At 38.3% G+C, this 27,912-nt stretch overlaps 2 protein-coding genes and 1 long non-coding RNA gene across 4 annotated transcripts in view; 2 read left to right on the top strand and 1 right to left on the bottom strand.

The window, feature by feature from the left end:
* Window positions 1-26,723, top strand: part of LOC144653411 (uncharacterized) — a 48,238-nt gene extending 21,515 nt beyond the window's left edge. For both annotated transcript variants that reach the window (XM_078513398.1, XM_078513397.1), the window contains exons 18-35: window positions 6,115-6,194; window positions 6,538-6,919; window positions 7,505-7,649; window positions 8,370-8,508; window positions 9,001-9,097; window positions 10,059-14,036; window positions 14,722-14,825; window positions 15,228-15,346; window positions 16,286-16,353; window positions 17,165-17,257; window positions 17,819-17,930; window positions 18,029-18,059; window positions 18,961-19,011; window positions 21,307-21,412; window positions 22,163-22,209; window positions 22,567-22,610; window positions 23,221-23,315; window positions 25,155-26,723. In XM_078513398.1, coding sequence (XP_078369524.1) covers window positions 6,115-6,194; window positions 6,538-6,919; window positions 7,505-7,649; window positions 8,370-8,508; window positions 9,001-9,097; window positions 10,059-14,036; window positions 14,722-14,825; window positions 15,228-15,346; window positions 16,286-16,353; window positions 17,165-17,257; window positions 17,819-17,930; window positions 18,029-18,059; window positions 18,961-19,011; window positions 21,307-21,412; window positions 22,163-22,209; window positions 22,567-22,610; window positions 23,221-23,315; window positions 25,155-25,417 — 5,954 coding nt within the window. In that variant the 3' untranslated portion in view covers window positions 25,418-26,723. The remainder of the gene's footprint in view (window positions 1-6,114; window positions 6,195-6,537; window positions 6,920-7,504; window positions 7,650-8,369; window positions 8,509-9,000; window positions 9,098-10,058; window positions 14,037-14,721; window positions 14,826-15,227; window positions 15,347-16,285; window positions 16,354-17,164; window positions 17,258-17,818; window positions 17,931-18,028; window positions 18,060-18,960; window positions 19,012-21,306; window positions 21,413-22,162; window positions 22,210-22,566; window positions 22,611-23,220; window positions 23,316-25,154) is intronic.
* Window positions 998-4,370, top strand: LOC144653410 (uncharacterized). The gene is made up of 2 exons (XR_013570737.1): window positions 998-2,103; window positions 3,690-4,370. It is a non-coding gene; the product is annotated as an uncharacterized LOC144653410 (long non-coding RNA).
* Window positions 2,172-3,633, bottom strand: LOC144654102 (uncharacterized). The gene is made up of 2 exons (XM_078514205.1): window positions 2,338-3,633; window positions 2,172-2,222 (listed from the first exon to the last, which is right to left on the bottom strand). The coding sequence occupies exons 1-2, from the start codon at window positions 3,631-3,633 to the stop codon at window positions 2,172-2,174; spliced, it is 1,347 nt and encodes a 448-aa protein (XP_078370331.1).
* Window positions 26,724-27,912: the final 1,189 nt, after the last annotated feature.

The raw sequence follows: 27,912 nt of genomic DNA, 5'->3' as shown, positions 1-27,912 counted from the left end.
GGTCAAATTTCCTTCTGTAAATAACTTCTAAAGTTTTTTAAAAGAAAGACTAACTACCTAACATTTAGCTACAAAAGTTTCAAAATGTGCACTTTGTAATTTGACATTTTTTCAGCTGCTCACTTGATATTTTTTAATCTATGCTTTAAGATCACATATCCAAACCACCATCATGGTTCTGATTTCCTTTGTTTCAATTTGGTGAATGAGTTTGAGAAGTGTTTATGAAGTAAAGTTGATTCCCAATAACTCAAACCTTCAAGGGAAATTGAAAATGGTTGGAGTTACCGGGCCGGAGTTCGAGTTATCGAGAGTTGAAAACAAATTACCGAAAACAAGGAAAAAAAGGGTGTTTAACGATTTTCTATTCATAGAACAGTGTAGACCAGTGTACATTTTAAATGAGCAAATTTAAGGTGGCTCGTACCAGTTTTCAGGTTTTTAACCTTGCGAAGTTTGGAAGAAAATGGCCAAAAAATTAATTAAAGATCGTAACAAAATTTTTGTATGATTACATTACCCATTGTGTTTTTGATCCAAAACACCGATAATTACGTCATCAGTGGTTACCATGGCAACGATGGCCAATGAGTTTTAGGAGCCTTTTTCAGCTTCCGGTGCTTATATCTTGAAAACTAACTCGATGACCCCCATTTTTTTTCTCGTGATAACTTTTGGCATCTGAAAAGGAAACTGTATAATTATTTTAAAAAATTTCTACGAAGCGGATTTTTTGCAAATGCAAAAAAGGGCAATTTGCAAGTAATTAAGAATTCCTTTCGTAGAATTTTTTTAAATTTTTTCTGACGTTTCCTTTACATAAAAGGAAAATATTAGTGCAATAAAAAATAGGGGTCATCGGGTTAGTTTTCTTGCTAAAGCCTTCGCGAACTCAATAATTCCCACGCGCGTTTCCGCGCACTTTAAAATTTCGATTTTAAAAGCTTGGTATTTACTCATGCTCAGTTCCGACTACCGCTGACCTACGCGCGCGATCGCAAGCGATACGCGCGATCTTACTGTTCAGTTTCTCTTCAAGCGGAGTGTTGTGTTCTACAGAAAGTTTGGACTCACTTTCAAGGAATTCCTGTCGACGTTTTGTCTAATTTACTGTGTGTTTGACGGAAAACTGAATGAGCTGAAGTGAAAAACTCAAATTGACGGAGTACATTGCTTTCAGAACACATACACCGCGTGCATGTGTAAGTTGTGAAGTCCTTGAATAATTTCGTACACACAACTTACAAGACGAAAGTGAGATGTCGAGCTTCAAATCAAATTAAGCAGATCATGTTCTTATTCTTCGCGGCTGTTTTCTTCGAAGTGCTTCACTGTGGCGGCAAGTATTCTTCTTGTCCGTGTGACTCGCGGTGTCTTCGATGAAGAGGATGATGGTGGATTCGAAAGAACGGCGACAATCCCCCTTTTACCAAATGCTGAATAAAGTTTACGGAGGTCATCGTAAGAAAGACCACTGCCAGCGATTTTCTGAGCCATGGATCTTGTAATTGCGCCATTGTCGTCGCATTCATTGAACAGTTTGTTGTTGAATGTAAGAAAAAGCTCATGGCGTCGATCAAGGTAAAGCATGTCTTCAAGCGCATCAGAAACGGAAGTGACATTGGAATTTTCAACCAAAGTTTTCCTGCTCAAATGCAAAGGCGATTCAAAAACAATTTTCCTGAGCGCCCTTACATCCTCCAGGGCATCGTGAGCATCGAATTGCTCGTTGAAAAGGTGTGTGTAGAGACTGCCCTGGCTTGTTTTGCAGAAGCCACCTCTCTCTAGTTGAAGACCTTGATGTCTATTTTGTATCAGGCTTTTCACGAGAACATGGCTGTCGGCAAAGTGGATGTTCATTTCACGAAGTTCATCTTTGAAGGTTTTTTCACTGTTTCGCAAGAGGACAGGAACGTCGAAGGTTGAAGAATTGTGTCCAATAAGAACTAGTACGGAATTGTTTGGTGAAGAAGATTTGACTTGTTTGAGAAAGGCTACGAAGGTATGAAGAGCTTCTGTTGCACTGACACCTTGAACTGGATTGTTTTGTTTACATAAGGTTCTTCTACCTCTGATGTTTTTAATACTTAAACCGTTCACAAGGTAGGCACCATGACTGACATTGCTCGTTGGTAATATGTACTGAGAAAATTCTTTTTTTCCATCTTCACTTATTGCAGATAGTTGACAGAGCTCTGCCATCTTCCCCATACAAGTTGTTTCTGTGTCAAATACAATGAAATAAAAGTTTTTGGAGGGTTCAAATGCCAATTTCACAGTTTTCGGTCTTGTTATGTAAGGAGGAACCAGTTGTTCATATCTTTTTAATTCGTTTACTGATATTTCTGGCAGATCAAATGTAATTTCAGGCTGCTTTCTGTTGTTGTTTGAATTTGAAGTGTCCAAATTAAGACCCACTGAAGATTCATAAGTTTTTCCTTCATTTGCTTCTTTTCTAAGTGTTTGTGTTGTTTTTTGTCTTGATAATTGCATACGCCTCCTCTTGAATTCCTTTGTAGATTTTCTTTTTTTGTCATTACTGACTTTCTTGTCCATGGCATTTGTATGTTTATTATTATAGCAACCAGGCTCAATACTAACAGCTTCCAGTGACTTTCCAGTATAGTTATATCCAATATTTGTTTGTGCTACTGCGCAGCCAACCCTGTGGTCATTACTTTCACTGCCACCGTAGAAACGTGTTTTTGGATTTTTGGAACCTATGGTACTGTTCAGACTCTCATTCCTTTGCGAATTTGCACATGGAGTCAGTTTACTTACGACAATGTCAGTGGAATATTCATCAAATATTTCACTTAGGGCTTTCTTTAGGGGTTCTCCATGAAGGTCTTTTCCATTTGGCAAGTCTGCGTGCTTGTACGTTGTCGGATTTTCCTTATAACCGCACCAAGAAATATTGCAGGAAATGTGATCACCGAATGCATGTGGAATGATAGTTTGAAGGCCTTGTTTAAGAGACTTTGAATCTCCTGCATGTTGTTTAACACAATAACTGAAGCACTTGGTAAGGTAATTGATAACTTTTGGACTCAGAGTTGAACAGTTGGCATCTTTAAAACGATCCTTAAGGTTGTATAGTCTAGAATTCAGGGATCTCTTCACGTGAACAACATCTGACCATTTCTCAACACCATAGGGGACTTTGTTTTTTATGTCTGCTAATGTTGTTGAGTCATCATCCCCGACATATATTGAAAATTTGACCCCAGATTCAGGAGCTTTTGTCCACAATTCACATGCAACATCTTGTTCCATTGATTTTGACGAACCAGTATGATTTTTTCGACAGTCATGTTTTCTATTTTTTCCAGTTAATTTGTTATGAGTACATACTCTACATGTCTTGCATCTTGTGGAATAGCTAACAACTTTCCCAGTAGCAAGCCCCATGGCCGCCCCATGGCCAGTCGAAGAGTTATGTCCCCTTCCCCTTTTTTGCCAGCCCATATCGTATGATACTGCAATACCGACAAGACCATCTGCAGGCTGCTCAGAAGATTGCTCAGCCATTGTTTTCTCCAAATTTAAATTCAATTGACAGCTTTCCCTTGCAATTTTCTCTACAGCATTTCCAATTTCCCTTTCTCTTGTCTTAAATAGGCGATGATTCATTGTTGGTATGTTCATTGTCGAAAGCAAATTATTCAAGTGTGTATTTCCTATACCAGCATGTAAAGATCCTAGTGCTGCCCTGGTGTTAATGTTGCTTGCAAGAGGACCACGGCTACCAGCCCTGTGTTCCCCAGACGTTTTCACTTCATTGATGTAACCACAGAAGTTGCACTTTACACTAAAGTTACTGCTGAGTCCATTTTGCTTTTCATTGACAATGTTGACAAGAGATAATGGACCTGTGGGACCATTAAAAGTGACTATTATGTATCTTGGTCTGTATATTAAGTATATAGATAGGGTTTTATTAATTTATTATTTTAAGCACTCGATGCTCACGAAAATACATAAAAAATATAGGAATATCATATCAATTGAATGATTATTAAAAGGGAAATGTGCTGTTGTTTTTAAATAATAACACAGTATGTAAGAGTTGGTATTTTGTACTTGCAGTGTGATCCGGTGAAAGCAGTTTAAATTTTCATTACACAAGAATGTAACTTATCCAGTCCATATATCACTAGATGGCTGTTATCTTTTCCATAACATTCATCTAAATCTTTTTCTTGGTGTAAGTGTGAATCCAGAATTTTTCAAAGGGTCAAAAGAGTGCTTTCATACACCTTCAATTTTATTTTTTACTGTTTCAAAATAGTTTACAGGACTAGTACATATGTATGTAAATGTTGATGAAGCTGTTTATGGCAGCTAGATATAAACAATAATTTAACCTTGCAAGTCTCCATGTCTTTACTTTCATTTCAGTGTTTTTATTGTTATTATTATTTATGGGGATGTGGTGGTATAAAGCCTTCTTTTCAGTTTTCACCCCTGACAAGAAACTCACCTGCCTGACATTTTGAACAAGATTTTAAGTCACTTCTAAGAACTTGTAGGTCAACAATCCTTGAACCAGAGATGTCGACTTCATTTTCAGCTTGCTGTAACATTAAAATGATTGCTAAGTTCAGTGTTTGAGTGCTGACCTCCTCAAAAATTAAAAAAAGGACTTAATGACAAAATAGGTGAATTTGAAACAATAAATGTTGAGGTGCAATGTTCTACGAACCTGTTTTGACCGAGTCTCTATTTTCCTTGGAGGTTCAAACTCGTCGTTTTCTTCAGCTTGGTTTTGTTTGTACGAAGTTCTCGCTTCCCTTGCTCTCTCAAGATTTTTTAATTTGGACACCCGGCTTTTGGAAACAAAGACGCGTTTGTTACGTTGAGTCTCTTCGATGTTTTCTTTTTCCTCGTCACTGTCTTCTGCATAAGCAATGGCCGTGGAGTAGATGCCATAAAAGGTAGCCATTCCGGCCAGGAAGAAAAAACGAGGAAACCTGCAGGAGTCTGCGTTCTCACGATAATTGTTGCGATCACCGACAGGATCGATCGCAGCTGAAAAGGTAATTTTGTCTTTGAGATAAGAGAAATGCAAACGGAAAGCATTTTTCCTTGTGTAAGACGAATCAAATAAATAACTTCTTGCTAGTACAATCTTGGACGAAAGCGAATTTCTTTTGAAACAAGCCAACACAATCCTCGCACTAAGTAGGCCACGCGCCGCCATATTTGTTTTGTTTTTTAAATCTCGCGCGTATGAACTGTGATGCGCGCGGGATTTCGCGCGAGTCGCGAAGGCTAGTTACCAGACTTCCCACACAAGAAAAACTGTTACGAGCCACCTTAATTAGAGTATAGATAAGCCGAAAGAGAAAGGAACAACATATTTCTAAATCACTGTCAGGTATACATCAGAACGCAACGTAAAACAAAGCAAATCTAATAGCTGCGAACTTTGCAGTTTTCAAAGAGAGCAACGCTTATGCTAAAGGCTACTGCTACAGAGTTTATGTGATTTACTTTTTGAGAAATAGTCAGTTAATTCACCCTGGCGATAATCCTTTAAAGTTCTCTAAGGTCGGATTTGAAAGAATCGGTATCAACCTCCACACCCGGGCCTCCACAAACGAACTGAATGCCTGTAGCACGTCAATGGCGTGGCATAGTTTGTGTTTTGAGGGGCGTTCTAACTAACTAACGTTCTAACTAACTGTACGTTTTTATTTCAAAATAATTTCAACGTTTTGGACTACAGCACACTGTTTGTTTTGACTGGTCATGTATTGGCAGACATGGTTTGAGTTATCGAGGGTAAAACTATATAGAAAATAACCTGAAGGGAAACGAAAGTTGGTTCGAGTTAGCGGGAGATTTGAGTTATTGAGGGTTCGAGTTACTGAGTGTAAAAGTGCAGTAAATGTATAGTGGAAATCCAGGGGAAATCGATTTTTGTTCGAGTTAGCACAAGGTTCGAGTTAGCGCAAGGTTCGAGTTATCGGGAGTTGACTGTATATCAGATGTGTTTAATTTGTACATTATAAATGTACATAACTGTTGTGATACATTTACAAGTTTTGTGCAAGTTGACAATTCCGTTATGTTGTTTAATCATGCTAACATTAATTTTCTTTACTTTAGACACTAAATCTGAAGAGGTAGAAGTGAAAAAAGAGGACTCAAATTCACCTGAAACACCTGAAACAAGAGAAGCAGAAGAAGTAAGTAATTCAAAACAAAAATGTACAGCATTATCCAACAACCAGGGCCAAAGATACTTTTCTGTCCAAAGAGTTGCTTTTATAAAGTGTAACAAAACTGAGAATTGCTTGCACTATTTTTTTCCTGCATTTGCCTGTTCTTATCATTGTTTTTATCCGCCTTCAGTTTTCTCTGTTTGATATAAAAACAGAAACGCACAAAATCATAACTTCCCAGCATGACATTTTATTCCTCCATTATGCTATCTCTGGCTACAAATGTTTACTCTGCATTTACAAAAGTCATTAGATATTACCTCTTTATAGTGTTGGTACTAACCCTTTTTTCTCCCAATGTACAAAGAAACAATCATTAGCTGATATGGAGTACAGCGATCTTGAAGACATCAGTCCAGGGAGGCTCAGTTCTGATGCTGAAAGTCCAGCTACCCCTGACACCCCAGAGACAGCAATTCCGGCCATGGATTTCACTCATCCAAGCCTGGGATTCTGGGCTGCACCCTTAAAAACAAATGAAATGACAAAAACCGGTGTTGAGGGATCTGCTGTTAGCGAAGAGCACGAAGTAACTGGTACAGAAACCTTGGCTCCTTCAACTCATTTGTCTTATCTTGAAGAGCATCCTTTGTCTCAGGTTGAACCAAGCCAATTGTCATATGGGCAGGAAGAGGGCAATTTCCATAAGGATGTTCATGAGCCATATATTGGAAAGTCACCTTGGCCAGGTAAGTTCACATCTTGCTAGATGTTGATTAATACAAATCCAGGAATCTCTTAGTGGTCATTCATGAGAACTTAAAAACAAAAAAAGAGCAGTTTGTAATTTTTAAAAGTGATTATGGTCACTTGCAGGAGTGTAATATATAACACCCCTCCTTTCACCAAAATATTAAATAACCAAGTGTGCTTGTTTGAAACAGGGTTCATACCAACTTGAAAACCCTTGAAAACGCTTGAATTGCAGGAGTTTAATTTCAAGGCCCTGAAAGAACCTGAAATTGGTTTTTGGTCCTTGAAAGTCCTTGATTTTTTTATTGAATGAGATTAAAAATAAGCTACAAGAAGGTCAAAAAAGGTCACTATAAAAAACTGGTCATGTTCTGCACTATCTCTTTACTGAAAAGGTAGGTTTTAACACAAACATTTTGCTTGGTTTGAGGTGAATTTCATAAAATAGTCCTGTAAGTTTTTAAGAAGGGTCCTGGAAAGTCCTTGAAAAGTCCAGAATTTTTGGCCTGAAAAAGTGTACGAACCCTGTTGAAAAAAGTTGGTGTCTATAATGTTCATGTTAATTTGTGTATTCTCTTTAGTTGAAGGTTTCTTCTGCCAAACTACAACCTCTGAAGAACGCGATTTAGCAGGTCGACCAATAGAGGAAGATACCTTTGTGGTGGATGACACTGCCGGTCACTTTCTCTCTTTCTCTTCACAAGAAAGTGACGAGGACAATGCAAGGTATGTTACTACTATTTGGATGTGTTTTATATATCTCAACAACTAGGATTCACTGAGTTCTGAACAATGCAAAGGGTGTTAATGGAGTATTGGGAAAAAAAAGTAATGTTTGTTTCAAATTAGATGCAAATGTACTTAGTTTCTCATCAAGGGGATCCGTGGGTTTGTTTAGAATGGGCTATTGCATTTAATATATGCCCCCCCCCCCCCTGAGAAGTAAAAAAAACCAGGAACTCTTTAGGGGGAATGGGTGGAAGGTTATGGTTTGTTTGGGTGTAGGCAGAATTCTTAAGGGACAAACAAGTTTCTAATGGAATTCTCGAGGGCTTAACATATTTAAAAGGATCTTATTAGGGGTAAAGGCATTTTCAGTGGATTTTTTTAGGGATGTAGATAATTTATTTTTAACAGATTTTTTTTTGGGTGAGAATAAAAGACCTGAAAAGACCTGTCCTCAACAGGGAGAGGGGGTGCAGATTTTAAATGCAATAGCCCAATGTAAGGATAATATGGTTGTGTAATCTTTTTTTGGTCTAAATGTGGCTTTTTACTATATTTTATTAAACATGGCATTGCTATGATAGCTTAATAACGGTATTGCAGTGGCTACATGCCCTTCTTTCTGCAAGGTAGCTTGTTCATTTTGACACCTTGTTAGAGGAGGAGGTGGCAGAGGTTTATTTTCCCCATAGTGTCTCACCCAATTTTTTTGTCTCAAAGGTATGGTCAAGAGTTTCCTCAATCTGAAGTGTTTGATTATGGACATGGGATAACTGATCGTCTACAACAACAACAACAACAACAACAGGAAAAGCCATACAGAAGCAGAGGTCATGTGGCGTCAAGAGGAATGCAGAAGGTAGAATATTTTTTTTCCAAGAGAAATAAGGCTAAATACAATTTAGGTAAAGATAACCTTGATAACCTTGCAGTCAGCAGTCTCCCCGTTTTGCATACATGACCTGTAGGGGATCTCATGGAGTGTGCTGTGTGCCTAATCAATCAATCAATCAATCAATCAATCAATCAATCAATCAATCAATCAATCAATCAAAACCTTTATTTATACACGATGGGATAAAAAAGCTACATAGCTTGTGGGGTCGTGTGTAAATAAAACATTAAAACTAGTAGATAAAAAAAATTAAAACCATATTAAGGTAATGACCTGCATTGTTCTGGCTCACTTTACATGCTGATTGTTGCGGATCAATTGCTTTTGCTGATCGTTGCGGATCAATTTCTTTTGCTGATCGCTCAGATCAACAGCCTTTCATTGCTTTTGTGTGGATTTTCTTTGAGTGGATCCTAGCACACAAGTACAAGTAGTTTCTCAATATTTTTCTTGCAGGGAATCAAACACCGCTCAACAAATCGAGAGACCAGATATCCTTGGAAGACTCGCGAAGAAAGTAAACACGGTCAGATGCCGTCAGCAGGCGGAGAAGGCAGGTGTTGTATTAACTTAGCTAGGGATGCATCTTAGTCAGCTGTTTGTAGCTCTGCAAAGTCACAATCTAACCTGCCATTCCATCTAGATGTGTTTTATTCTTATGATCTTTTTCTTTTTGTAAACTGCAAAGCATTGGCTATTAAGCTGTTACCTAATTATAATAACAAAAAAAGGAAATTGCATGGTTGAAAATTGAGGGCAGATGCTAATAACTGGAAAATGTTTGTGTGAGATTGTGTATTGTGAAAAAAAATCAGAAATGCTTATTTGTTGGAGAATGTGACAAGTTGTGAGCAGTTGACAGTGATGTGCTTTTATCCTTGGTTAAGCGCTTGCAGACAATTTTATTTACTTAGCTGTGCTAAATCCAAGTATCAGTGAGAAATAACAATAGTGAAATACCTGCTTGAGTAAATAGGTAACATAGAAGTTGTTACTAATTGACATTTTGAATTTTCCGTTAATTTTTTATGCTATTTGTTGCCAAGTAGAGGTTTTAACCATGTGGAAATAACATTCATCTCAAATTGGGAGTTGCAAACTTCATTCAATGATGTGTTGTGTAAAGGTTTCTTTTAATCTGTGCTGGTCTAGAGTATTAGCTGTAATGACAAGTTCCTACCAGGGCATTATCACTGTCAAGTGGAGGTTTCCCTCGATAATTGTCTAGTACAGATGTACTGCATGACCAGTTTTTGACACAACATGCCAATTCTTACACAGTAGCTTTGTAGATGGTTTATTTTCTGATTTCATTGAGCTTAAAACTTTAACTGGACATTAATGTTATTATTTCACATTGTTTAGAATTTAAATATATTTGTAGGCATGGTAGCCACTTCATCAACATCCGATTAAATCTTCTCGATATATTGGAAAGTGCAAGAAATATGAAAAAGGAATATGCACAATTTGTGATTTACTTTAATTTCTTGTTTTTTCTCTGGTTGTTATAGGACTTATGTCAGCAAGTCAAAGCGCTACTGGAAGAAATATTGGTTGTGACGAGGAGTCTTCCAAGCACCCTATAAAAAAGCACAGTGTGGTTAACGCAGCATCTAGCACCAACGACAGTGAATCTCTTGGAGCTGATAATATGAGAAACTGGGAAATCTATGTTTTTGCATTGATGAAAAAACCCCAACTTGAAAATTGGATTCGAAGAAAAAACCATGGGGCTAAATTGTCTGCCAGTGGAAAGGACCAAAAGTTGAGTGTTGTTTTTACTCCAGAATCTGTTAGGCGGTCATCTGCGCGTTTGTACCGTCGAGCCAAGATACGATTGAGGCGAGCATGTCAGAGCCCTAGGCCGCGAGCAGAGGACATGGAGACATCAGACTGCCTTGATTTTGATTTTGATGACATGAATCTTGAAAGTAATTGTGTCAAAGAAAGTTGTGGTTCAGTTTCAAAGGAGTTGCCACAATGTACGACTAATAATGCTAATAACAATGTTGAGAGATTGAATGTACATAGCACACGTATTGAGCACCCAGCTTCACCTGGCACAATGGAAAATGAAATTGTACATAGAGACATCAATATTAATTCAAATGATGAATGCAGTGAAGTTGTTCATGCTAATCAGACAGATGATCTGATGTGCGACCAAGAGGTTTCAATTATACTAGAAACAGTTGCAACGGAGGAAGCGTCGACCAGCAAAGTTGTCAATGTTGGAAATAATGTTGCAAATGACTCTGATGATGGCAGTTTGACAAGTGATTTGACAGAAAAAAAATTGTCTGTGAAAGCAGAACAGCATTTTGATGTTCCGGTAGCGGATCAAGTAACCATATGCGAGGAGGGTGACACTTTGAGAAACCCTACAATTGATGGAGAGGGTAGTAGTTTCCAACAGCAAGATGAAGGAAAAGAGAGTCCTGCGACAAAGTTGTTGGAATCTAACACGGATGAAAGGCATCAACAACTAAATTGTCAAGATAATAGTAGCAAAGCTTTGGATGAAGATAAAGAGTTGGCGCATGTTGGTAGTTTTGAAGGGATTGATAATGGACAGTATGGTCCATCTACAGAACAATGTACCACTGCTGATATCAACTCAGTAAGTGAGCCACAGTTGGTCGGAGGTGTTGATTTGAGCTTGAATTCAGACCGCCAACGTACAAAGGAAACACCTACTGAAGAAAAGGAAAATGCGAAAGTAAGAGAGGAGGTACTACTGATTCGTACAAAGGACATAGTTGCCGAAGATGTTCAGAATGATGTAACTGCAAGCAGTCAAGCAGGAGTTGTTAGAGATACTCTGGCAGTTACCAATGTCCAAGAAAGCCATCAAGATCCTACAAGTGTTGCAAGACAAAGCATCCAAGAAACAGAAAATGTTCTTATCAACAAAGGTGTCCACAGTGGTGAGGATACAAGGTGGTATGTTAAAGAAGTGGTTGAGGAAAAGGAGCAAACAGAGTCTCAGAGGGGAAGTGATGAAGTAGGAGAGAAGAAAATTGCATTTGTTGAAATGCCAGAGCCCCAAACGGAAAAAGCACCTACTGTATCTCAAGCAGCAGATGACAAGGCAGTTAGCACTGGGCCAGAAAAGACAACTATTACTGTTACCAACAAATCTCCCATTATGTCATCTGTGGTTGCGGGTTCAAATCAACTCAGGGATTTAAGCAATGGTACATCAACTGCACAAGTATCCACACCAAATCTGCCAACTGTGTTTGACTCACCAAATCCACAAAGACCATTTTTCAATACGGTGCCCATGCCCATCATCCCTGTCACCTCCCACTTTCCAACCTTTCCACCACTTCAAGGTAATATCATGTGGCCAGTTGCAACACACGCTGATCCCTTTGCCGCTTCAGGGATGGTACCTGCCCATGCTCACACGCAGCAGCAAGGTAATTATGGATATAACCCCACTTGGGCAGACCACACACCACATGCACCATTTCCAGTTGGATGTCTACCCTTGCATTCAGCGTCTGATGACATTTGTCCTCCTGGCACTGAGAGTGACTCTCTGGAACCAAGCAGCAACCCAGTAGGTTTTGCATCAGGGACAGAGACACAAGAAACAACAAGTAAAGATGCAGATGAGAAGCAGCCGCATGGAAGTGTTATGGATCATTCAGTAGTAACAGCACTTATGCAGTTTTATTCTGAGATAGAAGATGTAGAAGGCAGCAACAACAAACATATTGAAGGATTTGATGACAGCACAGAAACAGTCACTAGTGTTCCAAAAGCTATGGAATCAGCACAAACGACATGCAGCAAAGGCCACGAGGCACCAGCTGACATGGAAATTGAATCTGACCACGAAGATAGTCACAATGTTGTTTCTGAGGGTGCAGAAATTTTAGAAATTGGAGCTGTTGCTAACCCAGTTCTTGAGAGTACAGCAAGTTTTGATAGACCAAGCAGAGTTGAAGACAAAACTGTGGAAGTGGAGGCAACTGAAACATCAGCTAAGCAGAGCCCGTCAGCAGATGGTATTGTACGTTCTAAAGTGGATACAACACTGGTGGAGAGTTGTAAAGTCCAGTTGGATGGAGCGGAGACTGCAAATCCTGATGTTCCTATGGATGTTACACTTGTAGACAATTTTGGAGTCGCTATGGATGAAACACTGACAGAGAATCCTAATGTTGCTATTAACGTGACACTGATGAAAAATCCTGGAGAAATTATAGATGAATCTCTGACAGAGAATCCTGATGTTGCTCTGGATGTAACGCTGATGAAGAATCCTGATGTTGCTCTGGATGTAACGCTGATGAAGAATCCTGGAGTCGCTTTGGATGAAACTCTGGCAGAGAATCCAGATGTTGCTATTAATGTGACACTGATAAAGAATTCTGAAGTCACTGTGGATGAAACTTTGACAGAAAATCCTGATGTTGCTATGGACATAGTAGAGAACTCTAATGTTACTTCTGATGGAACACAGATGGCAAATCCTGATGTTGCTGGTGAAAAAGCGCTGACAAACAATCCTGGTATTGCTGTGGATGAGACACTAGTACAGAATCCTGGCATCGCTGTGGATATAGCACTGGCGCTGGCAGAGAATCCTGATGTTGCTTTGGACGTGACACGTGTGGACAGTTCTAATGTTACTACTGATGGAACAGAGATGGCAAATCCTGTTGTTGCTGGTGAAAAAGCACTGGCAGAAAATCCTGGTATTGCTGTAGATGAAACTCTGGTGCAGAATCCTGACATCACTGTGAAGATACCACTGGCAGAGAATCGTGATGTTCCTATTGATGGAAAATTGGTAACAAATCCTGACATCCCTACGGATGTTCCACTTGTGGAGAGTCCTGGTATTGCCCCTGACAGAGCACAGGCAGAGAAACCTATTGAAGAAATACTTGCGGAGAATACTGATGTTGCTATGAAAGAAACACCAGTAGAGAGACCTGATATTGCTATACATAGAACACAGGTGGAAAATCCTGGCATAGCCATGAGTGGAACACACACAGAGCTACCTGATGTTGCTATCATGGAAGGCTTTGAAGAGGGTCATCCATTGAGCCCCATTGATCCCCTCTTCATGGCAAGTGCCGAACAAACAATCTTCAGCTCAATAGGTGACTTACAGAACCTGTTAGGACAGTCTTCAACATTTGATCTCATTGCAGAGGAAACTATCGCTTCAACAGTGTCTTCCTTAGAGGATGTCCTCCATCAAGCACATAGTAACTACCTGGAGTTAAGCAGCTGTCCCTCTGACAGTGGTGCGTCGGTTGGAGAGGAGGTGTCAGCGCCTTCAAGAGCATTCGGCAATATTCCAGTGTCAATGGGTCTTCTACAGGATGACAGTCCATACAGAATAGGTTCTGTGCCTGTGTGGAGTCCATCAAGCTGTCTGAGTGGAGGGGTGCAACCACAGCTGGTTACTGCAGATGCCAGAACAGATGAGAGAAGCGGCACAATTTGTCAAGCCAGTAAAGGTTTGTTTATCAGCCAGGTGTTTTTTAAATTCTTAAAGGGACTATGTCACAGATATTGCCAGATTTTTGAGCAGCCAAAATTTATAATATTTTTTGTCACAGGAAACCTAAAAATAATAGTCCATTTTTATTAAATATGCTATACAAGAGCACTGAAACTGTTAACGAGCATCTTTGGCTGCAGATGGCTCGAATGGAAAAGGATTGCAATTTGAAAAAATTAGGCAAACGTTTTCAAGTTGTTTCCGCACGTCTTTGAAATATCAATATTTATAGCCCTACTGTAGCTTGATTCCTATCCCCAAATTGAGGTTATATATTCCTTAGATGATGTTCAAAGATAATGATTGTTTTTTTAGGGTTAAGTTGCCTACCACTAATTTCAGAACAGTTTAGACCAAAAATCTGCAAAATCCCCGTGACATAGTCCCTTTAAGCAGACGTGTTCAGGATCAGGTTTGACAGGCTTATAGGAGGCAATAGTTGTGTGCAGAAATATGGACCGAGCTCTTTTGCATTTGTTCATGTGAACCAAGGCAAAGTTGTGGTCCACAAATGAATGTCAAAATGAATTAGGTCAGTATTTGTACATCTGGACCAAACAAGGGCTTGGTATTTTTCTCAGAGTAGAATTGGTTTTTCCAACAGTAGGTCATAAAATTAGCAACTTTTCTTTCACTCACAGAGAAACATTCTGCTCAGAAGAAGACTAAAAAGCCAGCAGGCCATAGGAAGTTCCATTTCTTTGTGTATTCTCCTGAATATGACCGAGAATGTGAAGCAGTCAAGGTAATTTTTATGACATACGGTTGAAGTAAAATTAAGCATGTCGGGCATTGCATAAAAAGATGAAGACATTAATTAGAGAAGCATACAAATGTAAACTACGTTAGAAATGTTGTGGTAGCCTAATGGTCGTGTGTTGGAATGCGTGGGTAGAAAGGTTCATCCCTAAGCAGGATCGTTATGTGTGTTCTTGGTCAATACCCTTAACTCTTGCAGCGCTTCTCTCCTCCAGGAGTATAAATGGGAACTGGAAAATTGTTGAAGAGGAGGGAGGGTACCTGCAATGCACCCACTACCCACTAGCTACCCACTCAAGGGGGGCTGGATTACTCACTGTCAATTCATGCTTCGTTAAACAGGATGATGAGTCACTAACTACCCTTTTTGTCTGTTTTTGTGTTCAAGAATTACATGTTGAAAGCAGGAGGAACATTTGTTGACGTTAAGGATTCGGCATGTTTGGAGGAGAATTTCCGAGAGCTAAAAGTGTTTATCAGAAGAAAGCACTTACCGTCTGTTCACAGGTAACAAAGAAACATACAAACAAACAAACTTCAATTGCCTTGTGCTCTTTCTATCTTTAGTCAACGCTAGTTTTTTTGTTGCTTGATAAGAGAGGGCTTTCTCCTGTTGCTTATTTTTTATTTGCAGATTTTATGGTTAACAGCTCATCATGTACTGGTGTGAAAAAGATAACAATACTGCGCCAAAATCCAGCGAGGAGCTCAAAATTTGAACACGAAAATTGTTTGTTAGATATTTGGAATTTGCCGACTGAATATTTCAGAACCCAAACTTTACACATGCTACTCTGCATTGAATTGCCCAGTTCTCATATTCCAAGATTCCCTTTATAACGCATCATTTTGTCCCATTTCAAAGCTGTGGATGTCACCTTGAAGATGTATTCACTTTTCACATAATATATAGAGGATATTACATGGTTGCGTGGAGATATGAAATTTATCTTCGAGTGTTCAAATCGATATCTCACGAGTGAGCGCAGCGAACGAGTGGGATATCAATTTGAACACGAGAAGATAAATTTCATATCTCCAAGCAACCATGTAATATTATGTTTATTATTTACCTACTAATTAGGATGTTTTTGACAATTTTCCGAAGATTGCCGACTATTTTCCGAAGATTTCCGAAGATTTGCAAAATGTTGTCCGAAGGTCGTACGAATGTTTCCGAACATTTTCTGAACTTTCCGAAGATATCCGAAGATTGCCGAAGTTTGCCGAGGAAGACCCGAGGATGTTTCGACTTAATATCGAATTTCTTTGGCTCATTCAGCATTGAAACAGGGCAAACTTGTCAGAAAATGTTTCGAAATCGATATCTTCACATGTGAAAATAACATGTTATTTTCACGTGTGAAAATATGATTTTTTCGCGCGAAAGATTTCCTGGTATTTCACTGATGTTTATATAATAAATTGTTTTTTTTTTCCCTTTAGGTTGGCAAACTTGTACCAGCTTAAAATGTCAGCATCTGTCAGGTTTTCCTTGTTCAACACTCTTACAGGTATGTTTAACTATTCATTACCTAAGAAATTTTCTTAAGCTGTAGAAAATCTAGTTATACATTCCTTGGTCCTTTCAAAAAAGGAGGCAAAACTTCAAACAACCTGACTGTTGCTTTATAAGTTATCGAAGTACAATACAATACAACAACTTTATTTAAACACGGTAAAAAAGTTTAAAGCTAAAAGCTTGTGGGGCCGTGTACAAATTAAAAATTTAAAAAGACATATAAAAAGACATCCTAATATTGAGAAGATAAAAAAAAAATTCACTATTATAATAACAATTTAAAAATTCAATAAAATTTAAAAACATCATCGTTCAGTCTGACAGTCTGCGTGGATAACGCCTCGAAGCTAATATTTTTAAGAATGTTCTTGCCTTTTACTATGTTAAAAAACGACTTAAAATTACTAGTTTTACCGTGTAGTCGTTGTGACAGGGCGTTCCAAATAGCGGATCCCCTGTAAGCGATTGAGTTTTTCATAAAGTTGGTGAAAAAGCGCGGTACCACTACCTTGTAACCGTTCCTTAGTCCATGCTTGTTTTCCGCTTTTACAATGATATGGCGCATATCTGGTGGTGTTAAATCGTTGTAGACCTTGTATACTAATTTCGCTAAACCGAGCTTGTACTTATAAAAGATAGTTATAAAGTCTGTGGAATCTCTTTCTACAATTCCATTATTCTGTGACATGTAGTCAATATTTTCCAGCACATCATTCAAATTGAACCTTTTTTTTTCATTGTCAATGTTTTAGGATTCAACCAGTGATGCAATCATATTGCTTAAAATTGTCCCTTTATTGCAGATGTGACGGAGGGCAGCCGCTTCTACGAAAACATCTTCGTTTCTGGCGGTGCCTTGCTTGCTGATGACAGTATTCTAAAGACCATTGAAATAGGTAATGAAATATTTTATGCCTGGAAATTTTTATGGTTAAATGAGTGTTCTGAATGGCGGTTTCTGGATTTATGATATCAATAGAATTGCCACGACAATAACTAATTCTATTGTAATTGAGTGTTCTAAATCGCCGATTCTGGTGATATGAATAGAATTGTAGCGACAGTTACTAATTTTATTGCATCAGTTTGTGGAGGGGTATATGAGTGTTCTGAGATTAAACATACTTGAACTTTGGTTTCACAGTGGGGATTGTAAGGTTAAGCACTCTCTCTTATTAATGCCTAACCTGTAGGTCATGGTAGTTTTAGTATTCTTTACAGATCATCTTGATGCTATAAACGCTTGTAGGAAGGGACCATCTAGGTGGCCGAAGACTAAATGTGTTTGGCATTTCCTCGTGAATACTTAGCGAACTTTGAATCTCAAGGGACTATCGTTTAACAAAAATAATTGGTTTCACTGGGGAAATTGTAAGGGTTGGTGACTTTCAGCCTGCTGAATGCCAACCTTGTAAGCTATTGAAGGTCACCGTTGCTTATCTTCGTATTTTTAACAGATCACCTCGATGCTCTTTTACGCTACTTAAAGGAACAAAGCATAGCTCATCAGAAGTTTGTCTGGGTGTTGAACGTCAGTAGAAACGGCTACAAAAAGCTTTCATTGAGCAAGTAAGTCATAATGTCGGGTGTAAGTATATCATTCTTATTCAGGACGCTTTTTGTAACATTCTACTCATTCGCTGTTTTCTCCGTTTGATTTGTAACAGGCCTCTAACAACAAGAGATTCTAAGGTTCTGGTAAGTCAAACCTTCACCCATCTGTTATTTTCTCTGCCAGTTGCAACAATCTTGGACAAAAATGTTGAGATACTTTGCCAAATTTTCACTTATATGTGTACCACAGCTCATTTTTTCAACCCCCCTTTTCCAATTCAATTTGGCCAATGCTGCCGTGTTGTGAAACCAAAGCCTTGGAGTATTGCAAACCCCACGAAACAACATTGAATAGGGGGAGAGGGTGATAAAATATTTTTTACCCGCTTGCAAGTCAAGACATTATCGAAATGTGTGTGGAATGTGTTTGTCTCAACTAGTTTTGCCCAGGATTGTAGCCATTAAAAAGCGTGAACTCAAAGGACAACCATTTTCTGATGAACAGGGAACACGAAATGCAACTTTAACCTCTCCGACGTTAGTTTGCTTTTATGTTAAAGAAGCAAATTCCCGGCGAGTAAATTTTTCCTCAATTTGACCATCTGGGCCTCAAGTGTTAAGGACGGCCATTTTGGTATCTCAAGCAAAAGTTCTTAGTAAGATTACAAAACACTTCAAGCACACATTTGTACAAAAGCTAATTATTAAGAGCGAAATCCGCAGTAGAGAGTACTGAGAAAGAAACCCTTGACATAAAAAGTTATCAAGGAAATAGAGCTTTAACAAAATCAGACAGACAGACAGACAGACAGACAGACAGACAGACAGACAGACAGACAGATCTTTAACAAAATCAGAAAACGGAATCTAATGTCAGTTTTTGGATTCCGTCCGATAATATATGAATACAGAAAGCGAAAGAAGTTCGAATTCTTCTGTTTCCGATTATGCACGGAAACGGTTGTCCCTTTAGTATAAACCTCCTTTATTTTATTTGGAGAAGTAACCAGGGAGTAATGTAATGTTCTATTTTTTTTTCTCCCAGAATCTTATACGTCAGTACAGAGAAGAGGGCTTCATCACAGTTCTTCAGAAGGTGAGAAGATAGTTTGAGTTGAACCCTCTAACGCTTGGAGATTGAGAATTTTTTTAAGTCAAATCTTAAAGTGTATATGACATGAAAAATATTTTCTGCTTATTTGAAAGGCCTTTCGAAATACAGAAGAATGGCGTTTTTCTTTTTGAAATATCTTTTTTCGTTTCAGAGATATTGACGTTTTTGTATTATGCAAATTAGATCAGTGATGACGTCATAAGATTTGACTCTAAAAATGGTAAAATACTGAATAAACAATATCTCTAAAACTATTAAAGCAGTGTTCTTGGAACTTGGCACCACAAATGTGCATCACAAAAGAAACAAAATGTTACTCTTAGGGCTGTTGCCATGACAACAGTTTCGCCGCTGGTGCTGTCTCAATAAAAACTGAAATTCCCAGTTTTTGTCTTAAACCAAGAACCATCTAGCGCAGCCAAACCAATGGTGGGAATTAAGGCAATATGGGAACTATGTCTGTTCTAAGCAGAACCATTTGTCTCACTTTAGAGGTCAGATATGGGGATATTTGTCTTTTTGACAGAGAGAGACTGGAGCTGAAAGAGTTGCTATGGCAACAATACTAAGGGTGTCATTTTGTTCCTTTTGTGATGCACATTTGTGGTGCCAAGTTTCAAGAACACTGCTTCAATAGTTTTAGAGATATTGTTTATTCAGTATTTTACCATTTTTAGAGTCAAATCTTGTGACGTCATCACTGATCTAATTTGCATAATACAAAAACGTCAATATCTCTGAAACGAAAAAAGATATTTCGAAAAGAAAAACGCCATTCTTCTGTATTTCGAAAGACCTTTCAAATAAGCAGAAAATATTTTTCATGTCATATACACTTTAAAGTGCTACTATGATCAAATTTTTGATCTTCATATTTTTACATTGTCGTGAACAATTAGACTTTCTTACTCACCTTGCCAAATTTCAATCCATTACGAACATCAGAAGTCGTTGTATTATAACATTTATTCCAGAGAATTTACCGCCGCCATTAATCAACCTTGTTCCAAGGCTTGGTTGCGAATAGGGAGAAAATGACGTCAAAGGCTAAAATACCTCACGGGTTGAAATTAGAATAACAATCAGCATAGAAAATTGCATGAAAAACAAGCCCAAAGTTTTTGTTGCTTTTCGCGTGATTTTCAATACATATTGTTATTATAATTTCAACCCGTGAGGTATTTTAGCCTTTGACGTCATTTTCTCCCTATTCGCAACCAAGCCTTGGAACAAGGTTGTTTAACGGCGGCCATAAAATATCGGAAATAAACGTTAAAACAAAACGACTTCTGATGTTCGTAATGGATTGAAAATTTGCAAGGTGAGTAAGAAAGTCTTATTGTACACGAAAATGTAAAAATATGGAAATCGAAAATTTGATCGTAGTAGCACTTTAAAATATTGAAAAATTGCGATGACTGAAAAATATTCCAGTCTTTGAGTGATCTTTGATCCTCGGATGATTATTTTCTTTGGCTTATTTGTGAGAAATCGTTAATCTTCAGAATTCACTGGGTGATGTGCGGTAATTTTCGAGTGACCGTCGGAGGCTGTTTTAGGTCTTGAGACGTTTTCAGGAATCTACTTTAACAGATGGACAAATACCTTCATAGGTCAGAATCCAATTTCCAAGTTCTTCTTGACTGAGGTTATGCTAGATCATAACATTTATGACTGACTTGTGAATTTAACCCAACATAACCGAGTTATATTCAGATCCCACGCCGAAACCTATAACGAACTCTTGGGACGGGCAGATTTGCCCACACTATATAATAGGCGTTTACAAGATACAGCAACGCTTATGTATAAGGTCAAGAACGGGCTTGCGCCAGACAATGTCTCTGCCCTTTTTGTCCGCAAAGACACCACACTCGCTTAGAAACAGTGATTTTGTCTCACCGCGTTTTGATACTAAACGCTACGGGAAACATTGTATCAGATATCTTGGACCACTTCTATGGTCAAAATTAAGCAAAGACTTGAAAAACTCGCCGACTGTGGCTGCATTCAAAACTAAAATTAGACAACTCAATCTATCGGTCTACGTGGAGAACAATAGTAACTGTTGCAAACTCTGTAGCGCTTAAGACATTGTAAATATTAGTTTTTAGTTTTTAGTTAAGTGTTTTAAATATTTTTAGCTTAGCGTTATTAATAGTATTTTAGGTATTTTAATTGTGTCCCCAATTAGTCCATAAGGGCTAAACACACAGACACGGTAATAAAGTTTTTATCTTATCTTATCTTATGTTTATATTTTATATTTTCATTTAGGGTTATGTAGCTGAGAACATCCCGTCGGTTCAGCGGTATCTGCAGACTTCACTCAAGCTTCAGATTGATCTGATGTCCGTCTACAGACACGTGATTCTACTGTCAGGTGCGTCACAAGTCCCTCTCTCATGTTGTTCAATTTTCAGCGTGATTTGAGAAGCTTACAGTACTTACAGATCGTAGAAAACTCTTCATTAGAACTCAAAGAATGGCAGGAACCCATCAGAAAGTGGAGAGTGTGTAACTTTGGTGATGTTAGAGCAGTTTTCAATTGAGTGTCGTAAAACCAAAACCAAAGTAATTACTCTGGCCAATCACAAAGGACACAGACAATCGAGTGAACCAATCAAAACTCGAAGCAAATACATGTAGTTGGCACGAAGCGTGGGAAAACGTGCGCGAGCGAGTCACGATTGGTTTTGGTTTTACTCCTGATTGGCCGAGAAAGTGGCGCGAAATTTTTAAACCAATCACTAAGCGTAGTGAACGCAAAACCAAAGCAAACGCAAATTACTTTCGACACTCAAGTGAAAACCGCTCTATCTAGATCAGTTCGCCACGAATTACCACCGTAATTACCCACGACCTGCTCTCGTCTGGCCTTTAATATCTTAGTCAGTTGATTTTTTTTCTAGGCTTGCACTTTGACTAAGAAGGAAATTCCTTACCAGAAAAGGAAGGAGTGTAGGAGTTTTGCTCAGTGCCTTTGCGAAGTCCTGTTATATCGTGGATTTCCTTTACGCAATTTCTCTTTGGTTTTCATTTAGAAGAGAACTTATAGAGGTTTTGTCCCATTATGTGAGCCGAGGGATTATTTAAGTTATTACTTGTTTAAGATTGTCATTCCTACTAATAGATATGGACAAGAATAGGATGGAAGTGCCGTGGTTCTTAGAGCGAGGGGTAAGTAAACAAAGTCAAAGTGTTAATTTCTTAACTCCTGCCATACATTTCTTTTAATGTTAGTTTTGAGTTGATAGTTTTCTTTATTTACATCACGAGTAATTGGAATCTGATCAGTCTATGGAATCGTCAGAGTTTCTCAATGGCTTCTTCAGGTTATAAATGATACAACACAAGATACTGCTCGCTCTCTATGGACTTACTGTTTTATCAGTATACACATATTTTGTTGTGGCTCTATTCTTCACGAGGAGAGAAAGCAGTTATTTGAGAACGTGCGAGCCATGCCGGCATAAATCCTTTGTCGAACGGCTTCACTTCTTTGATAATCAGTGTTTTTTTAATTTTTATTTCTAGATTGGAGTCATGAACGTTCAAGAATTCTTAACAACATTTGCAGGGTAAGGTGTTAACTTTGCTTTATTGGCGAGAATCTACGTGACTCATTTTGAGTAACAGAAACGTGGTCACGTTTTATGTCTCTCTTTAGTCATGCATCTTCACTATTGACCCACTCACCTGAACTTAACATTTAGTTACAACGAAAATAACAAGCTGAAAATCAATGATAAAAATACTGGAAGCCTGTATGGCAGTCTCGAGAGCAGCTTCTGTTAAGCGAATCACTCAAATAATGGAAGCAGGGTTGCGTGACATGAAAGTAATTGTTGCTAAAGGCCCGGCAAAACGAGGAAACATGTTTCTAGCATGTTTCCAGAAACATGCTAGAAACATGTTTCCATAATTGTTTCCTCGTTTTTCCATGTTTCCATGCCGCGCAGAAACACGAAATGTTTCTGCTGTGAAGCAGAAGCAAATTTTGCTTCCTGGAAGCAAACTTGGCGCTTGAAAAAATGCTCCCCGTGTGGCAAAACTGGGAAACATTGGGGAAACATGCGCGCGCTACAAATGTTTCGGGAAACATGTTTCCTAGTTTTGCCAGGCCTTAAGAAGACTACATAGCCCGTTGGGGTAATAACTTTGCTCATAAACTGTTTCCTTGGATTACAGGGAAAGAGAAGCGACGAGTCTGCTTGCAAAACGTCCAAATCCTGAAGCTACTGTGAAAGAAACTTGCACAGTGACATATTGTTCCACACCTGAAGGTACGATTTCTTTTTCCTTTTAGTTCCAAGATCAAATTACTAATTCTCCTTACTGATCGCCTCGCATTTCTTATTATGTTAGTTCTGATAATTTGCTGGTTTATCAAGACAATATCCGTCATTCAGTGATTTGCACTAGTTTTGAATCTTTCTCTTTAACAATGTACTGAAGTTAAAGGCAGAAAACAGACGTTGCTCGTTCAGTTTTAGTAAGGCTCTTGTGCGAATCCGCAACACTTTCTTTTACAAATAAACAAAAGTGACAGTTTTCATTCTTCGGATTAGATCGGTGTTCCGAAGAAGCTTACTTATTTCAGCGAAGTGGCCTTGTCAATCAATGACAGAAGGCTGGATCGAGTTAATTCTTTTAAGTATCTGGGTGTGATTATCAACGAGAACTTGACTTGGACAGATCATATAGAAAACCTCCGTAGTAAGGTATTACAAAGGTTGGGCTTACTTCGAAGAATTAAGTGTTCTCTACCAAGAGATATCAGAGAACTTTTCGTTAAATCAACTATAATACCTCTGTTAGACTATGCGGATGTCACATGGGGAGACAAAGCCAATTTGACTCTTATGAAGAAAGTCCAAGTTCTGCAAAATTTAGCTGCCAAAATTGTGCTCGATATGCCAAGGCATTCATCTGCTACCGAGGCGCTCCAACAGCTTGGCTGGGATAATTTAATGGAAAGAAGAAGACTTCATAGATTAATTTTGTTTTTTAAGGCATTAAATGGCTTGATTGACTGGGATTTTAATTTTTATAGCTTTAAAGACAGTCATAATTATAATACTCGTGGACGAAATGACATTTGTAGGCCCAAGTCATGTCGCTCCTGGGGCCAGAACCGTTTTATTAATCAAGCTGCTCACGAATGGAACATTTTACCCGACAAAGCAAAAAGCGCATTTGACATTTTAACTTTTAAAAGACATATTAGAAGTATTTGATAAGTTTTTTAATTTCTTATATTCATTTTTTAAAATTTAACTTTTTCATCTTCTATTTTTAATATTCACTTTTTAACCATTTTTATCATATTTGTTATTTATTTTATGCAGGGCCCCACTGAAAACCACCTTTTTGTGACGTGGGCTCCCTGCTAAAATATCTTTATTATTATTATTATTATTATTATTATTATTATTATTATTATTATTATTATTATTATTATTATTATTATTATTATTATTATGAGGAGTCATGCTGGAACGAAGCGTTTGGTTTATCAGAGTAATATCCTGGTTGCCACAAACATCAGTTTTCAAAATTCCATGACTTTTCCGTGATAAAAATCAAATTTCCCTGACCAATCAATGCCAAATGTCAGATAAAGTTGCAGCGTCTAGCCTCCACTTCCATAAGAAAAAACATCGTTGAGATCACATTGACCTGAAAAATTTCTTCCAGCCTTCAATGATGTTACATGTGCGGCGATATAATTTCAATTTTCCATGACTTTTCTTCAATATATCAATTTTCCCTGACTTTTCGCTGACCTTGAAGAATTTTATTTTTTCCTGTCCATTTCCTGACCTGTGGCAACCCCGTTAAATGCTCTCTCGCGCTCTGATTGTCGATCCCAGAAATACTATACTGAAGGCGTAGCTCAAAACACGTGCAGGATCTCTGATTGGTTGTTGCTTGGTTACGGATATTTGTAGTGCTACGTCATCACTGGAATTTTTCTGCTCGAACAGTTTTTTGCAACTGTGCAAAAAACTCGTTCATGACGAGAACGCGTCTGTTTGTTCTGTCTTATGTAATGGTGGTGTTTATATAGACGTAAGTCGGGATTTTCTTTTCGACTTATGTTGTTATGTGCTTCATTGCAGATGACACTGCTTGTCAAACGCCAGAGGGAACCCCAGTGTCAGATTCCTCAACAGACAGTCCTTACACAGACATACATGCTGTTGAACTGCCACGCTCCACTGGCGCGCCTCAAAAGAGAGCTGTGCGCTCACTGAGTCTGGACGCGGGCACCATGACCCACAGAAGGCTCCAGATTCTCTCCTGTGTCAGAAGTGTACGCGACAACATCCGTAATCAGATTAGCAGTAGTTCACCGTCTAGCCCTGTTAGCCGGTCCATGTGACTAGACGGGTGACCACCTTTTACTGTGGGAGGGTGGCTGGAGCCACCTTTTGCTGTGGGGGGTGGGAGAGTGGGTGGAACCACCTTTTAATTCTTGCTTGCATGTTAAACGCCGTCAGGTTAATAATTTCTTTCTTGCCTTTCATCTTGTTGTCTTTTAACCCTAATAGATTTTAGATATTTGGTCACAACGAGGTTTACAAAGATGCATTCTTTGCAAACCGCAGAATTGTTCTTTTATTTCATTTTATCGGATCTAAAACCTATTTTTCCTTCTTGTCGTTAATAAATTAGCGCCAAAAAGAGTAGATTTATATTGGGTGACTATATAAAACTAATGTTTTTTTTTGTCAAATGCAAACCTTTTTTCTTCTTCTTTGAAAATTGTCGCCAAAAAGAGTAGATTTATTCTGGGTAACTGCTCAGAAGACCAGTGTGGTTATTCAAATGTTGTGACAGCTTTGTGTATAGTGCAGTCCCTTTTACTTTTAAAATGAGGCAGGGGAGTTTTTTCTACATTATTTTCGCAGAAACTTTTGTTACAGTCTTGACTTTTTTTATTTATATTATATGTACAGATTTTTGAATTTTCCTAAAGAAACTATCATGATTAGCCCCGTGTAAAATTAATTTTATTAGGAAACATGATGACTTTTTTTTATAAACACATAGGAAAATTTAGTTTGCCCAAAACATCAATTTTCCGATTTCCGAGATAATCTCTGTTAGTCTCACCATTGGCAAGACTTATCTCACATGTAATTTTGTTTTTTAACGAACAAAAGTTAAAGCCAATCAGAATTAAATTATTTCAATTTCTATATTATAAAAGTGGAATCTAGCTGTTTTTCCATGCTTGATTTTGTTTATAGTCAGATTTTGTAATATTGTCGCTCACTTTTGGAAATTTGTTTAATTATAGTTGAAGGGTCGTTAAGCATAGAGCTTTCCATTTTGTTTCATCACAGATCAGGGAGTAGTTGAATGATGTAGATGTGTATTGGTTTAAAATAAGTATTTCAGTTGTATTGAATTTGTAAATAGAATTATCAGTTTGTATTTCTATGTACAAATGTTCTTTTTTAAGAGATTTATTACAAAGTGCTATTTAAAGTTTTGTTCATCAGAGATTTATATGAATCGGCGCGAATCTCGGCTTTCTCCTCGAGTCGTTTGGTTGTTGCACTTAAGGCATGTCACGCTGCGTGATACTAGGAGTGTGCAACATAAGATCGACTCGTGTAGACTGTTGTTATTCGGGCTATATATGAATAAGATTTATTTTGAATAAAGAGGTGTTTAGTTCATGCCAGTGTTCATCATTTTGTTAACGTAATCGAGCTTAAAACATCGAAGTGGAGCGTTCTCCGACGTTTAATAGCCTGGGACATAGTCTGACACCTAGTACCGTAAATGAGTATTAAAATGAGTAAGATAGAAAATAGAGTTTGTGAGCAAGAGACTAATCTAATCTGCGCCAAAACAAAGGCTAGAGATGGCGTCAGTTACAGTTCGATGGCGATGTATTCATCGTCATCATGGCCTCTTCCATGTCCGAGTAAAGCAAGAAAGTAAAAAAAATTGCGTGATTTTACTTTTTGGAGTGTTTCTTTGGTTTTTTAGGCGATTCTTTGGGGTGGGGGTCTACTAGACACGGGACGTTTATTAGAGGGGGCGTCTAATACAAACTTTACACCTCAGGGGAAGCGATTATTACTGATATGAGGCGTTTATTTGAGAGTGGGCGTAATTAGTTATCTACTCGATCCAGTAGGTAGCAGCTCTCTAAGCTTGTAATTCTACTGGTCCTCTAGTGTAGCAGTTGCTATTGTTTTGGAGGCTAAGGGCATTGTTCCTGTTGTTTGTTCTATTGTTCTCTTGAAGGGTAGCGGGCCATTCATGTGACACCTTGTGAGAGCTGCTAGCCGATCCACTAGATCTACATCCACCCCAGTGTCCGCCAAGACCATAGACTATCGTTAACGGGTGATTTAGCGTGCAACTTGCTGAAAGGCGAGCCACGCGCTCGTGCAAAAACTGCCTATCTGCAGTTTTCCGACGAATGTTCACAAAGTGAAATATTTGGTGCCATGTCACTTTCTTCGTGTACGGTTACAGCATGCTACACAAGTTTCTTTAAGCCATTAGAGTAGGGTTTTTCTTTCACCGAGGGCGTAGAAGCAAATATGTACAACACAGTGAAGAGTTTCATTCAATTTATATATTATTGTACCTAGCTATGTAAAGTGACAGGAGCAATCTGTATGTACAAAAGCGCTCCTTCTACACTCGATTAAAATCAGTCTTCATCAGTTTATAAAAATTCAATTTGTTATTTACAGCATAAGACATTCATCTCTGGGATGCCTTTTTGTAAAAACTTTACCTATTGGTTTAAATAAAATCGTTGACTACAAATATTAGGCGTTCCCAGTCCAAACGCGTTTTTTAACCTTCCCGAATCAGTTTGGCTTGAGGAACAAGTGCCGTTTTCGG

Source organism: Oculina patagonica, chromosome 5, assembly GCF_052425735.1.
Source record: "Oculina patagonica isolate OP01 chromosome 5, crgOcupat, whole genome shotgun sequence".
NCBI classification, from domain to species: domain Eukaryota; kingdom Metazoa; phylum Cnidaria; class Anthozoa; order Scleractinia; family Oculinidae; genus Oculina; species Oculina patagonica.
The sequence above is the reverse complement of the archived record's forward strand: the minus strand, read 5'-3'. Positions and strand labels throughout refer to the sequence as shown.